At 40.0% G+C, this 16,552-nt stretch overlaps 1 protein-coding gene across 5 annotated transcripts in view; it reads right to left on the bottom strand.

Annotated features, from left to right (window-relative positions):
* The window catches only part of NFATC3 (nuclear factor of activated T cells 3), a 133,522-nt gene that overhangs the window by 64,744 nt on the left and 52,226 nt on the right, over positions 1–16,552 (bottom strand). For 4 of the 5 annotated variants that reach the window (XM_036275777.1, XM_036275778.1, XM_036275780.1 and 1 more), the window contains exons 2-4: positions 13,762–14,899; positions 9,663–9,825; positions 527–726 (exon numbers count right to left, since the gene is read on the bottom strand). In XM_036275777.1, coding sequence (XP_036131670.1) covers positions 527–726; positions 9,663–9,825; positions 13,762–14,899 — 1,501 coding nt within the window. The remainder of the gene's footprint in view (positions 1–526; positions 727–9,662; positions 9,826–13,761; positions 14,900–16,552) is intronic. The other variant, XM_036275781.1, reaches the window with a different exon arrangement.

Below are 16,552 nucleotides of genomic sequence, written 5' to 3' on the forward strand. Positions count from 1 at the left end.
TGCACCAAGAGGTCGACAGTTCGATTCCCGGTCAGAGCACATGCCCAGGTTGTGGGCCTGATTCCCAGTGGGGGAATGCGGGAGGCAGCCAATCAATGTTCTCTCTCATCAATGTTTCTCTCTCTCTCTCTTTCCCTTCCTCTCTCTAAAATCAATAAAAATAATATTAAAAAAACATTGTAGGAAAGAAAAAACAGAAGGAACTTGGGAACCCAATGACTACTGTGCTAGTCCTAAAATGCCTATGTGTATATTTCTATTATGGGATACAAAACTAAACCTCTAACCCTGGCCATTTTGGCTCAGCGGTTAGTGTTGGCCCTCAGACTGAAGGGTCTCAGATTCAATTTCCAGTCAAGGACAGGTATCCTGGGTTGCAGGTTAGATCCCTGGCCCCAGTCAGGGTCATGCGGAAAACAACCAATCGATGTGTCTCTCTCACACTGATGTCCCCCATGCCCCCACCAACCCTATCTGAAAACAAATGAAAAAATATCGGGTGAGGATTAAAAAAAAAAAAAAATACCTGGCTGACATATTGTTTTCAGGAAGAAGTGGAATTTCCAGAACTTTTGTGCTGGCAATTATTATCTCTTGACTTGCAGTAGCAACTGTCTTCCCAGTGATTCGATGCACCTGGTAAAATGCATGAGGTCGTAAATATCGATCATCTGCTGTTCCAATAAACATCTGTAGATTTATTGGCTTTTCACTATAGCCCAGCAGCTAATCAGGAATAAAAAACACAGAAAAAAAAATTAATTATCTATACATTTTACAATAAGCTTACAACAGCAAATCTTTATATCTGTATCATATATTATTGATATAGAAAGTGTTATTTAAAAAAAGATATCTTTAAAAAGTAGTAAATGGGCCCTGGCCGGTTTGGCTCAGCGGTTAGAGCGTCGGCCTGCGGTCCTGAGAGATCCAGGTTCGGTTCCCGCTAAGGGCATGTACCTTGGTTGCAGTTTGTCCCCGGCTCTGGTCCCCGGCTCTGGTCAGTCGTGTGGGTGGCAGCCACTCGATGTGTCTCTTTCACATCGATGTTTCTCTCTCTGTTCCTCTCTCTCCCTCCCACTCTACCTGAACAAAATAATAATAATAATAATAATAATAATAATAATAATAAAAAGTAGTAAATGGGCATGCTCTCCCTCCCAGGAGCGTGCCTCACCTAAACTCTAAGGGTCCTAATGAGACCTGCAACAGGGCAGCAATGGGAAGGTCCTTGGCTAACCCCCTGAACCTATTCTCCAAGGTCTCCTTTTCTCTGACTTTCCAGTGAGCCAAAGTAGCTCAGCCTCGGCTCTCTCCTGTGGCTTCTAGCCTAAGCCCTTCAGTGTTTCACTGTACCTAGGTTTGTTTTATCCTAACCGAGGACATTTTTACATTTTTGTTCAAATAGAGTGGGAGGGAGAGAGAGAGGGAGAGAGAAAGGGAGGAACAGAGAGAGAGAGAGAGAAACATTGATGTGAGAGACACACATCGACTGGCTGCCACCCACGCGACCCCAACTGGGGCCAGGGACAAACTGCAACCTAGGTACGTGCCCTTAATGGAAACCAAACCTGGGTCTCTCTAGTCCCCAGGCTGACGCTCTAACAGCCAAGCCCAACCAGCCAGGGCTGCACCTAGGTTTAATAAACATACTCTCAAAATAAAAAATCAAAATAAATAAAATAAAATAGTAGTAAGTGAACAACTTTCCAAATTTTAGAAGTCGTTTAAGAAATATAAAATTCTGCCCTGGCTGGTTTGGCCAAGGGTTGGAGCGTTGGCCTGAGGACCACACAGTCCCAGGTTCAGTTCCTGCTAGGGGCACGTACCAAAAAAATAAAATAAAATAAAATAAAATTCTGCCCTGGCCGGTTTAGTTCGGCGGTTAGAGTGTCAGCCCGCGGACCAGAGAGACCTGGATTCGGTTCCCACTAAGGGGATGAACCTTGGATGCAGTTTGTCCCTAGCCCCAGTTGGGGTCGTGTGGCTGGCAACCAGTCGATGTGTCTCTCATATCGATGTGTCTCTCTCTCTCTCCCACTTTATCTGAAGATAAATACAAAAATGTCCTCAGGTGAGGATAAAAAAAACAAACAAAAAAAATTATGAAATTCTGAAAATTACAAAGGAATGATGGGTTTTTCTTTTTTTAGCTCACTTTGTTCATTAGATTGCACATATGAATAAAATCATATGGTATTTGTCTTTCTCTAACTTATTTCACTTAGCATAATATTGCCCAGGTCCATCCATGCTGTCCGAAAAGGTAAGATTTCCTTCTTTTTTTTTAATCCTCATCCAAGCACATTTTTTGTTCAGATAGAGTGGGAGGGGGAGAGAGAGAAACATCGATGTGAAAGGGACACATCGAGTGGCTGCCGCCCGCATGACCCAACCAGGGCTGGGGACAAACTGCAACCGAGGTACGTGCTCTTAGCGGGAACCGAACCCGGGTCTCTCTGGACCACAGGCCGATGCTCTAACCGCTGAGCCAAACTGGCCAGGGCAAGATTTCCTTCTTTATTATGGCCAAGTAGTATTCCATTGTGTAAATGTAATCCTATGTTCATTGCAGTGTTATTTACAATAGCCAAGATTTGGAAGCAGCCCAAGTGCCCATCAGCAGATGAGTGGATAAAAAAAGCTGCACTACATTTACAGAATGAAATATTATGCTTCATATATAGACTTTTAACTAATCCTTCCATTTTCAACCCCACCTCATATACCAGTTTCAGAGACACGCCAGTGCCTCAAATTCCTGAGCCTTTCTAGGATTCTTTGGTATAAAATGATTTGTGCTCCTTATTAGTTTTTCTTTTCATCCAATAAGCTTAAGATGCAACTGCAGATTGTTGTTCAATCTACTATATTTAAAGAAAATTTTTTTTCTTTATTGATTTAAGAGAGAGAGTAAGTGAGAGGGAGAGAGAGACAGAAATATCGATGAGAGAGAACATCAGTTGGTCACCTCCTGCATGTCCCCCACTGGGGACCAGGCTCACAGCCTGGGCATGTGTCCCAACTGGGAATCGAACCGGAGACCTCTTGGTGCATGGGTCGACGCTCAACCACTGAGCCACACCAGCCGGACCAATCTACTATATTTAACTAGAAGTTACAGTTTTTTGTAAATGTTTATATGGTCAAGAAATCTATCAATATTTTCAGCTGTGATTTCATTTTATGTATTTTGGTATAAGTTAATAAATTTTAAAGCTTTAATTAAATGAAAAATATTCCATAAAGAAACAATACAAAATAAAGCCTAAATAAATTAATAAGTAAAGCAGAAATGGCAAGTGTACATATGCACACAAATTAACTTCAGCCACTTTTCTCTTTTGGTTTGTATGAAAGATGTTTTTATTGATTTTTTTAGAGAAAGAGAGAGGGAGAGAGAGAGAAACTTCGATGTGGGAGAAACACTGATCAGCTGCCTCCTGCATGCTCCCCTACTGAGGATCAAATGTGCCCTAACCAGGAATTGAACCGGGACCTCTCAGTCCATGGGACAACGCTCAGTCCACTAAGCCACACCAGCCGGGCAAGCAGAATGAGATTTATCCACATATCTAAGGAGGTGAAAAAGTGAAGGTAAAAAGTAGTAATATGCTTTAACTAAATTAGTTCATTTAATCCTAAAATTCCTGTGGCGTATACATCGTTTTTTCCAGTTTTCAGATTAACTTCAGCCTGAAGTTAAGAAAGCTTAGGGAATTACCCCAAACTCATGGTTAATAAGTGATTATCCACTCCTTTCTCCTATACCTGCTTTTTTTTTCTTCTTTCTTATTTAATCCTAAATGGGGCAAATTATTCTATGGAACCAACTGTTTATCTAATGGAGAAAGAAATGCCACTTACTTAACCACTTGCCTCTAAGTATTATGAAGGGGACAGTATCCACTGGGTCATTTCCAGAGCCTACTATAGTACTTAGAACATTACAGGCATCCAATCATTGTTGAATGAATAAATTTTAGAATAAGAGTACAACTTGGTGGAGCAAAATAATTCCTGAGGTTAGCCAATAGAATTATTTAAATAAGAATTATAGCCACTAACGCAGGTATTCAAAATGAAGTAGTTAACTCTAAAACAGAAAATACAAATAAAAAATTTTATTGCTATTAAATTACCCAAATATCACATAACGTACTAGTAAGTACTATATATCAAAGTATCCTAGTCATACTAGAGGACTCACATTAATACCAGCGTGGCAAAGACATAAGCCACCTGTCCTTTATACTTTGATAGTAAAATGAACCAGTAATGGGGGAAGGTAATCATGTATATAAAATTTCAAAGGGAATATATTTCATAACATAATTTGGCCAACACCTATTCCAAGTGTATATACTATTGCTCGAGAAAAATAGGGTTTCTCCTTTGTATCTTGGGGATTTTAAAGGAACATCAAATAAGTTAGACTATCACCTCATCCCATTTTCAGAGGAACATTACGTTGCAAGCAATAAACAAAGTATTCCTACTGTTAACACTACTCTCTAAAAACATTCATCTAGTATCAGTATACTTCTCCTCAGGCCACTCTCTGCTTCACAGAAGGAAGTAAGCCAAGTTGTTTGTTAAGTTTCTGTGTCATTTCCATAGCAAAGGTCTGTGCCTGCTTAATTTAACTAAAGCTGGAGGGTAAAAGCCCAAAGAACACTATAGGACAGACAAGAGCAGCTTCAATAAGAGTAGTTTTATTGCCCTGGCCAGTTTGGCTCAGCGGTGAGAGTGTCGGCCTACGGTCCAGAGAGACCTGGGTTCGGTTCACACTAAGGGCATGTACCTCGACTGCAGTTTGTCCCTGGCCCTGGTTGGGTTGTGCGGGTGGCAGCCACTCGATGTGTCCCTTTCACGTCGATGTTTCTCTCTCTCTCCCTCCCACTCTATCTGGACAAAAAATGGAAAAATGTCCTTGGGTGAGGATTAAAAAAAAAAGTAGTTTTATTATCAGTTCTGCTAAATTACTTGTGGGGAGGGAATCTGAATACATCAGAAACATGGCAACATATCGCAGAGATACTAGAAATACAAAATTAAATTTCCTTAATATAAACTGCTTCAAACTGAAAATGTGCACATAACAATAAATATAAAAAAATCATTGAGGGAGGGTGGGTGCAGGGGTCAGGAGGAATGGGGAGCGGGAAAGAAAAAAAATTTTCATCTGGAAATGGATCTTGGTGTATGATGAAATACAAATCCTAAAGATGAAAAAATATCACAAACCCCATTTTTAAAATCTCAGTAAGTTTTGGGATAAGAATCAAATATGTATGCCATAATAAAACTTAACACTGTATGTAGCCCAGCCAGTGTGGGTCAGTAGTTGAGTGTCGACCCACATACCAAGAGGTCACAGGTTTGATTCCTGGTCAGGGCACATGCCCAGGTTGTGGGCCCAATACCCAGTAGGGGTGTGCAGGAGACGGCCAATTGATATTCTCTCTCATCGTGTTTTTCCCTCTTTCCTCTCCCTCTAAAGATCAATAAAGGAAAAAAAAAGTTTTTAAATAAAATAAAACTTATCACTATATTATAAAGTATGTATACAGTTTAATGCAACTTTATCCCATGTGCTCATTCAAGTAACCACCATAACAGTCAAGATACAGAATTTCTCCATCATCACAAAGGAATTCTCTTGTGCTACCCCCTTTATATTCACAACCTTCAACCTGTCCCTGGTTCCCTGACAACTGCTCATCTAGTCTCCATCTCTACAGCTTTGCCATTTTGAGAAACAGCATGTAACTATTTAAAATTTAATAGTATGTAGCCATTTGAGATTGACTTTTTTCCCCCATTCAGCATTATTCCATGAAGAATCATCCAACTCATGTGTATCAACAGTTTGTTTCTTTTTATTTTATTATTATTATTTATTATTATTATTTTTTATCCTCACCCAAGGACATTTTTGCATTCATCTTTAGAGGGAGAGAGGGAGGAAGAGAAAGACACACACTGACTGGCTGCCACCCACACAACACCAACCGGGGCAGGGAACAAACTGCAACCAAGGTACGTGCCCTTAGCGGGAACTGAACCCAGGACTATCTGGTCCGCAGGCTGATGTTCTAACCACTGAGCAAAACCGGCTACGGCAGTTTGTTCCTTTTTAAAAAAATATGTTTTTTATTGATTTTTTGAGAGAGAGAGGAAGGGAGAGAAATGTCGATGTAACAGAGAAACATCGATCGGCTACCTCCTGCACGCCCCTTACTGGGGATCGAGACTGAAACCCGGGCATGTGTTCTGACCAGCAATCAAATCAGGAATCTCTCAGTCCATGGGATGACACTCAATCCACTGAGGCACACCAGCTGGGCTGTTCCATTTTTTTTGTTGTTGTTGTTAATCTTCACCCAAGTATATTGTTTCCACTGATCAATCCTTTGGTGTATAGGCCAACACTCTAACCACTGAACCACACTGGCCAGGGCCCCATAATTATTTAAATATATATTTTAAAAATAGGTTTTTTATTGATTTGTCGAGAAAGGAAGGGAAATGGAGAGAGAGATAGAAAGATGAGTTGCCTGCAAGCTAGGCATGTGCCTTAACTGGGAATGAAATCAGTGATCTCTTGGTACATGAGACTACACTCAATCCACTGAGCCACACCAGCCAGGGGAAATCTTAATTAAAGTTTTTGACCACCTTCAACCAATTCCCCCACCCAACCTACTCCCACCTCCTGTCTCTGGTAACCACAATTCTGATCTCTTTTTCTATGACTTATTTTTTCATTTTTTTGGGGGGGCTACAAATCACTATAAAACCCACCAGAAATGTAAAGCTTTGTTTGTCAAGAACTATGAAACATATTTAGGTAATAGTGACAAATCATAAATTATGGTGGGTATGGGAAATGATAGTTCATAAATTAAATTTGTTCAAATTCACTTCAGATATAATTTCTCCACTATAATATATAATGCCATTAAGACAAGTTCTGAGAGAGAAAAAAAGGTGACTCAAGATTATTATATATAGTCATTCTGATGTTTGAGTATATAAAGGCAAGAAACATTCTAAAACATGAAAGAAACTGAAACCAAAGCGTATAGTATCCAGAGACCTCCTTAAACAAACAAAAATAAACAAAGTCCTGGCAGCATTGCTCAGTGGTTAGGGCACTGGCCCAGGCAGCAAAGGATTCCTGGTAAAGGGCACATACCTGGGTTGCAGGTTTGATCCCTGATCCCAGTAGAGGCTAGTGTGGGAGGCAACCAATTCATGTGTCCTTTCACATTGATGTTTTTCTCTCTCTCTCTCTCTACCCCTCTCCCCTCCTTCCAATCTCTCTAAAAAATAATAATAATAATAATAAAATCAATGGAAAAAATATCCTCGGGTGAGGATTAATAAAAATATAATAAACAGCCCTGGCCGGTTTGGCTCAGCAGTTAGAGCGTCGGCCTGCGGTCCTCAGAGACCCAGGTTCGGTTCCTGCTGAGGGCGCGTACCTGGGTTGCAGTTTGTCCCCGGCCCTGGTCGGTTGTGCGGGTGGCAGCCACTCGATGTGTCCCTTTCACGTTGATGTTCCTCTCTCTCTCTATTCCTCTCTCTTCTCCCACTCTATCTGATCAAAAAACGAAAAAATGTCCTCGGGTGAGGATTAAAAAATATATATACACACACATAATAAACAAAAACAATTAATGAAATGAATAAAAACAAATTAGTAATCATTAAATCGAACCAGATAAAGGACCAAGGCTAAACAACACAGGGAGAATACAAAGGGCAATGGCTGTAGATCTAAAAGAATAAATAATACAGAAGGTAGAGCAAGAGTAAGCAGTTTAAGAGACAATTACCTCATTTTTCAGAGCAGGGTGTTATTTCATAACATGTAAATCTGATTCAATCTCTCAATAATTTAATCTGTTTGAGCTTAGAAAGATCTTTTAAGACATCTTAAAGTGAAGACTAAGATTCAGTAGTTTGTAGTTTTACTTTTGTTTCAGTTTTTAAAATTTCTTCAAGTAAAATTAAAATTAATATTCAACTGTTATAATTCAAAACATTAATTTCATATACTCAATGTTACATAATTTTTACAATTTTGTGTTAATTTTATCTTCTTTTAATAAGTCAAAGAAAAATTAAATATTTAAATTAAAAAGGCATTCAGTTTAATCCCATCCTTAAAAAATTCATTCCTGTTTTTCTAGCCATTAATTCAGTCTTCTACTAAAGATATACACAGAGAATTATTATTCTTTTTTTCTTTTTTATCCTCACCTGAGGACATTTTCCCATTTTTTCTTCAGACAGAGCAGGAGGGAGAGAGAGGAAGAGAGAGAGAGAAACATTGACGTGAAAGGGACACATCGAGTGGCTGCCACCTGCATGACCCAACCAGGGCTGGGGACAAACTGCAACCGAGGTACGTGCCCTTAGCGGAAATCCAACCCAGGTCTCTCTGGAACACAGGCCAACACTCTAACTGCTGAGCCAAACTGGCAAGGGCTACACAGAAAATTACTTAGAATATTAATCAAATGTTAACAATTGCTTGTTTCTGAGTGGTTTAGATTTGGGGTAATTTATTGCTTTTTTTCTTTCTATTTTTCTGTATTACCTGGATTTTATTTTTTTTCTTTACTGATTTTTAGAGAGAGAGAAAGGGAGAGGAAGAGAGAGATAGAAACATCGCCCTGGCCGGTTTGGCTCAGCGGTTGGAGCGTCGGCCTGCGGTCTGGAGAGACCCGGGTTCGGTTCCCGCTAGGGGCACGTACTTCAGTTGCAGTTTGTCCCCGGCCCTGGTTGGTCGTGCGGGTGGCAGCCACTCGATGTGTCCCTTTCACATCGATGTTTCTCTCTCTCTCTCTCTCTCTCTTCCTCTCTCTCCCTCCCACTCTATCTGTACAAAAAATGGAAAAGTGTCCTCGGGTGAGGATTAAAAAAAAAAAAAAAAGAAACATCGATTGGCTGACTCTTACATGCCCCACACAGGGTATTTGGCCCACAACCTGGGCATGTGCCCAAACTGGGAATCAAATCGGCAACCTCTTGGTTGATGCTCAACCACTGAGCCACACCAGCTGGGTATGTATTACCTAATTTTAAATGTGCATGTATTATATTTATAAATACATTACAGTCTTTTTTTTTTTTTTTTATCCTCACCTGAGGACATTTTCCCATTCATCCTCAGACAGAGCAGGAGGGAACGAGTGGGGAAAAGAGAGAGAGAAACAGTGATGTGAGAGAGACACATCAAGTAGTTACCACCCACACGACCCGGGTCGGGGACAAACTGCAACCATGGTATGTGCCCTTAGAGGAAACCGAACTCAGGTCTCTCTGGTTTGCGGGCTGATGCTCTAACTGCTGAGCCAAACCGACCAGAGCCTACAGCCTTTATTTTTAAAAAATAAAGAAAAACAACTGTTTTATGGCTATCATCTTTTTCCCCAGCTAGAGAATCAGTCCAGGAGGAATATCTTTTAGTCTAGCAAAAAACAAAAAACAAACAAACAAACAAAAAAACCTCAATGTAAAAGTGCTGTCATATCAACAAGGACACAGAGCCTCAATAGAGGCTTTCTGGTTTTGAATTTTGTCTCTCCAGGCTCAGTAGCACCTAACTGAATAGACTTCATCACTAACAGATGTATAGTATTGCATACCTTCACAACAGGGTGTCCGCCAGCAGTTGCTTTTACTGCTCCTCGGCTACCTTCAGTTTCGTAATGAGCTCGATGATGAGTTTTAGGCTGCACTTCTATTTTCAGTTCACACTGTCCAAAATGAGTAGGTAAAGGCCAGTCTAGTGGAGGTAATGAAGATGTGCTATAAACAAAACACACAAAGACACATCATACCATTCTATTATTACAAAGCAGCAATTCATTGCTGGCACCAACACTTCTTCCTGTGGTCTTGGAAACAAAGTATCCCAAGATAAAGCTTCACTTAATAAGTTATAACATTATATATAGTGGGTGCTTAATAAAAAATTCTTGTCCAGCTGGTGTGGCGCAGTGGTTGAGCATCTCCCCATGCACCAAGAGATCCCCAGTTTGATTCCCGGTCAGGACACATGCCCAATCCCCACTGGGGGGCATGTAGGAGGTGGCCAGCTGATGTTCTCTCTCATCGATGTTTCTCTCTCTCCCCCCCTCTCACTTCCTCTCTCTCTGAAATCAATAAAGGAAAAAGAAAGAAAGAAAAAACTCTTCTTTTTTTTAAATCTTCACCAGAGGATATTTTTCCATTTATCTTAAGATAGAGTGGGAGGGAGGGAGGGAGGGGGAGAGGGTGGGCGAGAAACAGCCAATGTGAGAGAGACACATTGATTGGCCACCTCCCACATGACCCCAACCAGGGTCAAGGACCGAACTGCAACCACAACCGAGGCACTTGCCCTTGACTGGAATCAAACCCAAGACTCTTTGGTCTGCAGGCCAACGCTCCAACCACTAAGCCAAACTTGTCAGGGAAAGAAAAAATTCTTTAACCTGAAGAATAAAATAGATTTTATCAACTTTTTGGTTTCCTGTATTTTAAAAGAAAGGACAAATTCTAACATTTGTAAAACTATAACTGTTTCTCAACTGTATGTACATAAGTACAAAAACAAAGTAGTAATAATTTGATTTCTTAAAGCAAAGATGCACATCTCTGCGTACGTGCATCAGTATCTCTCCAAGGATCCAAAGGCCCCTGTGTCTCAGGATATAAGTCTCCCTCCCAGGTGTGAGGCTGTAGAAGTAAGCCGATTGTACATGTTGCTTCCCCCACTTCCTCCCTGTTGTTCTTTACTCTGTATCTCTGAAACATTGCTTATACTTAGCAATATACTGCAATTTGAGGTAAAAATTAAATTTTAATACATACTTGGCTGAAAAATGTAAGGGGTATAATTGTAGCATCTTTAAATATCAATTTTATTTATTTTTAATTTTTTTCTTTATTGCCTTTTTTCTTTTAGAGAGAGAGGAAGGGAGAGGGAGATAGAAACATGAATGAGAGAGAACATCCATTAGCCGCATCTTGCATGCCCTTTACTGGGGATTTGGCCCACAACCTGGGCATGTACCCTGACCGGGAATCAAACTGGCAACCTCTTGGTGCATAAGCCAATGCTCTAACTGGTGAGCCAAACCGGCCGGGGCTAAATGTCACTTTTAGAGACAAATGGCAAATGATCAGTAAGATAATTTCAACAGCTTAAAGGGCTACAGGTTCATTTAGGTATATTAACAGTAAAAATCTAGAATTAGAAAAGAAACAACATATATATTTATAGGTCAAGTATTAATGAACCCAAAGCTAGAATGATTTGTCTTAAAAAGTATATCTTCTCAGTGATTGGTAAAATGGGACTTTTAAAGTCTCTTCTACCTTCTAAAATGCTAGCAATTCCTACTGTAAATTTCTTTCTTTTGTTTGTAGACAGAGTGAAAGGGGCAGAGAAGGGGGTGAGGTGGGGAGAAAAACATTCATGTGAGATTGCCTCCCACACGATCCCAACTGGGGTCAAGGATGGAACCTGCAACCAAGTACGTGCCCTTGACCAGGAATCAATTGAAACTGAGACCTCTAGGTCCACTGAGTCAAACAGGCCAGGGCCTTGCTATAAATTTCTAAATTACTTCATTGATTCCTTGACTGGCCTCAGCCAAGCTTCAGGAGCTATTGTGTAGCTCAACAGTATTAATTTTTATTGGTCTGACAACTCAATTTCATTGACTCTCAGCTAGTTTGGGCAACTGTTTTGTAGACTTACGCAAACCCTCCCAAAAATTAAGATAATTTTCAGAAGCAGAGTGATGAGCTCAAAGGTATTGTCAATACTATAATTTTACATTATATTTTTCTAAAGATGTGGATCCACAAATAAACATTCATACCAATGAAAAAGCATTTTAAAAAAAGTAAACAGATCCAACTTTATTTGGTGATCTAATATATGGTAGAGTTGTCTTTTCTAATCAATTATATATACTAGATTGATTCTATAAATGGTATTGTTATGACTGATAAGCCATTTGGAAAATAAAGTCATTACACTACTCTTCAGTCCTTAGCTGGATTCAAGATTCTACATAAATATATACATATAAAATTTACAAATGTAATATATAGTACAAAAACTATAAATATTTATAGTATAAACATAAATATATTATGTTACATGCATATATTATAAAATTAAAATATATTAAAACTTTATCAAAAATGTAAAAATTATATATATCTTTTTTTTTAAATCCTCACCTGAGGATATTTTCCACTTATCCTCAGAAAGAGTGGGAGGGAGGGAGGAAGGGAGAGAGAGAGAAACACCTATGTGAGAGACACACACCAATTAGTTTGCCTCCCGCATGACCCTGACCAGGGCCGGGACCAAACCATGAATCACAACCAAGATACGAGGTATATGCCCTTGACCGGAATCAAACCTATAACTCTTTGGCCGTAGGCTGACACTCTAACCGCTGAGCCAAACAGGACAGGGCAGACTTTTATATATTTTAATTATTTTAGAGTGGGGTAAGGCTTCCAAATATAACAAGAAATCAAAAGCCATAAAGAAACAAATCTGAACAAAAAAAATTTTTTAATTCCTCTACACAATTAAAAAAAAAATCAAACTTATAAAGTCAAAAGACAAAAATTTTATGAAAATAAACAAACAAAAAACCTGCCACAGCCCTGGCCGGTTTGGCTCAGTGGTAGAGCATCAACCCACAGACCAATGAGTCAAGGGTTCAATTCCAATCAAGGGCACATACCTAGGTTGCGGTTTATCCCCAGCCCTGGTCAGGTCGTGAGAGGAGGTAACTAGTCGATGTGTCTCTATCACATCAATGTTTCTTTCTCTTGCTTTCTCTCTCTCTCTCTCCCCCTCCCCCCCACCCCCATTCTATCTGATGATAAACAGAAAAATATCCTCAGGTAAGGATTAAAAAAACAAAAACAAAACTTGGCACAAATACGAAAAGGCAAATTACACTTGTATATTGAGCTCTTAAAAATATAAAAAGCCTATTCTCAATTCGTTTTATTAGTAATTTAATTCATACTACAATCCATCTTTACAAAAAGCTTTTTTAGATAAGATAATTCCATCTAGCCCTGGTCAGGTAGGTCAGTTGGTTAGAGGGCCATCTCAATAAACCAAGGTTGCAGGTTCGATCCCTGGTCCAGGCACATACAGGAAAAACCAATGAATGTATAAATAAGTGGAACAACAAATCAATGTTTCTCTCTCTCTAAAATTAATAAATTAAGCCCAGCCGGTATGGTTCAGTGGTGGAGAATCAACCCATGCACCAAGAGGTCGCCAGTTTGATTCCTGATCAGGGCACATGCCCAGGTTGGGGGCCCGATCCCCAGTGGGGGGCACACAGGAGGCAGCCAATCAATGTTCTCTCTCATCAATGTTTCTCTCTCTCTCCCCGTTCTCCCTTCCTCTCTCTCTAAAATCAATAAAGAAAAAAAAAACTTTAATTTAAAAAAAGAATTTAAAAGTGATTCTTAAATGCAATTTGTTATCTACAATTCATTATCTATACACTTGAAAATGTGTAACTTTAGCCTATCTAAAGATATTTTTAAGACTCAAGGAAAATACATGCAGACTTTAAGTTATTTGTCTGGAAGAAATAGAAAAATAAAGAGGACAAAAAAAGGTCAAACCATTCCATATAGATAACGTAGTTTTACCTGCCACCAATAATCCATAAGTATAAATACCAGGCAGCCATTTCATCAACTCACCGAAATATAGGGGTGTGGCCAGGCTTGGGTTTGCTCCAGGTAAAAGGTGAAGGAACTGAAAGAAATTGGTCACCAGATGAATCTTTCTTTAAAGGACACTGAGATCCAAGGCCATCATCTACTGAAGTCTCCCGGGATGGTGATAAATTCCCTTGGTCATCTGAACAGAGCTCTAATTTTCCTGGTAGTACAGTAGCTTGATCTTCAGATGTTTTCCTTGTTTTTAGAGGAATATCAGTTTCTACATAGTACTGAAATGGTGGGAGAAGTGCAGGGCCAAGGCCTGATCCACCCTGGACAGAAGCATTGAGCCAGGTATCTTCTGTTACACTTCCCCTGGGAGAATGACCAGGAGAAGGAACAGGTGAGTGATGGGGTGAAAGGGACCCAGCATAACAAACCTCAGCACTAGAGTGTCGCCGTTTCCCACAGGGGGATGTAGGCCTAGATGAAGGTCCTGAGGCTGGCCTGGGGCTCAGCCAATTCTCATCAGTGACACTAGATCTAGGAGAGTGGCAAGGAGATTGCCTGGGTGACAGTGAGTGTCCAAGTCCATACTGTTGATGCCAGGATTCTTCTCCAGGGCAGCCTCCTGGAGAGCCACCAGGAGAAGTCAAAGGGGATCCAAGAGTAAATCGGGAAGCAGCTTCATTCAATTCTGAGTCCACATCATCATAAATATGTGAAAGAGATTCACAAGAAGATGCATCCGAGAACCAGCTCCTAGAAGAGATGCTGCTGGCAGGACTAGGACTAAGGGAAGACTCCCGGTAAGATGGCTCAAGAGGAAGATAGAGATGATCTCTAGAAGGCCTTTCCAAATATTCCTTTTCTGGATCATTTATGTGTCGGTCATCTTCATGAGCATCTATTTCTTGATGACAATTAGGAGAGATGGATGTGATTTGAATACTTGGGCACTCAAAGGGTTTGGGACCACCTAATGGGCTGTATTTAGATTCTGGAATCTCACAAGTTCCTTCATAGTTTTTGTGACCTTGGAGCGGAAACGATGGTGACAAAACAGAAGGGTGAGATGGCAATCCATGATGTGGTAAGCAAAGTGGTGAATTTAAAGTAGATGGAGGTGGATCTACATTAAAGATGTAAATGGACGCACAATCATCTGGCTCAAGATCTATGGAGGGGAAGCAAAAAAAAAAAAATCAACAAAAGAAGAAATTAGAAAATTTAGATGTATAAATTACTAGATGAGAAAGTAAATAATAATAATCTTTGAGAGACAAAAATGGGACATAAAAGGTACATCATTAGTTGCATTAAGAGTGGTGTGTGCCCGGCTGGTGCAGCTCAGTGGTTGAGCAGCAATCCATGTACCAAGAGGTAGCCGGTTCAATTCCCAGTCAGGGCACATGCCCAGGTTGTGGGCCCAATCCTCAACGAGGGGCATGCAGGAGGCAGCCAATCCATGTTCTCTCTCATGGATGTTTCTATCTCTCTCCCTCCTCCTTCCTCTCTCTAAAATCAATAAAGAAAGTAGAATTTTAAAAAAGAGAGAGAGGTGTGTGGCCTTGGCTGGTGTGGCTCAGTTGGTTGGGCATCATCCCATGCACCAAAAGGTTGACAGTTTGATTCCTGGTCAGGGCACATACCAGGATAGTGAGCTCGATCCCCTGTAGGGGGTACGCAAGAGGCAACCAATCCATGTGTCCTCCCTTCCTTCCCCTCCCACTCTATCTGAAGATAAATAGAAAAATATCCTCGGGTGAGGATTAAAAAAAAAAGTGGTGTGTTTTACCAAATGTACCTCATTATTTCTGTTAATATATGTAATTATTACATATATGTATGATTATGTATATAATTTTTTCTATTTCCACATTTTCTAAAATGAGATTCTGAAAACAATAGATGCTGTATAAGAAATAATCATATCCATAATTCTAAAAACTACTCACAGAATTACAGAATGATATAATCACACAAATTCAGCCTCCTCAGGGGTCTGTAGGCTAAAAGAGTAAAGGACAAAACCAAATCTTTGAAAGGACTTTAGTTGTAAGTATATACACTAAGTTTATTCACAAAAAGGAATATAGACTCAACTCAGGAGATCTATACTCCTGTCTCCCTTTTCCATTAACTGTGAATCCTTAGTCAAATCACTAATACCTCCAAGGCCTGAGTTTCCTTGCAGTAAAATTCAGAACTTTTCATTAGGAAAAATTTTATGATTCACAGAAACAGCTTTTTCCTCCACAGTTACACCATCAAGAATTCATACATCTGCCCTGGCTGGTTTGGTTCAGCGGTTAGAGCACTGTCCCTTAGACCAAAGAGTCGCGGGTTCAATTCCAGTCAAGGGCACATACCTCAGTTGTGGTTCGGTCCCTGGCCCTGGTCAGGGTTGTGCGGGTGGCAACCAGTCAATGTGTCTCTCACATCGATGTGCCTCTCTCTCTCTCTCCCCCGACCCTCCCACTCTATATGAAGATAAATGAAAAAAATATCCTCAGGTGAGGATTTTAGAAAATTAAAAAAAAAAAAAAGAATCCATACCTTTCATCATAGCAGACCATAGAAAACCCTGTGATGCCATTGGGTAATTTACCTCAACTAGAAAATAATTCATTGGAGCTTTAACTTATAATTGATTGTTAAAGTAATCCAAATAAAGAGAACTTTTCAAATGCATCTCTTACTAGAGTATTTAACGCTAAAGAACTTCTGCCAAGTTATATACTGAGAGTTTAGCAATAAGGGTATTTTGCAACTTCACTTTTAGGAAGAAGTGATTATTATCCATTTTCACACAGGCAGTTGAACACCT

Source organism: Molossus molossus, unplaced genomic scaffold (genome assembly GCF_014108415.1).
Source record: "Molossus molossus isolate mMolMol1 unplaced genomic scaffold, mMolMol1.p scaffold_m16_p_21, whole genome shotgun sequence".
Classification (NCBI taxonomy): domain Eukaryota; kingdom Metazoa; phylum Chordata; class Mammalia; order Chiroptera; family Molossidae; genus Molossus; species Molossus molossus.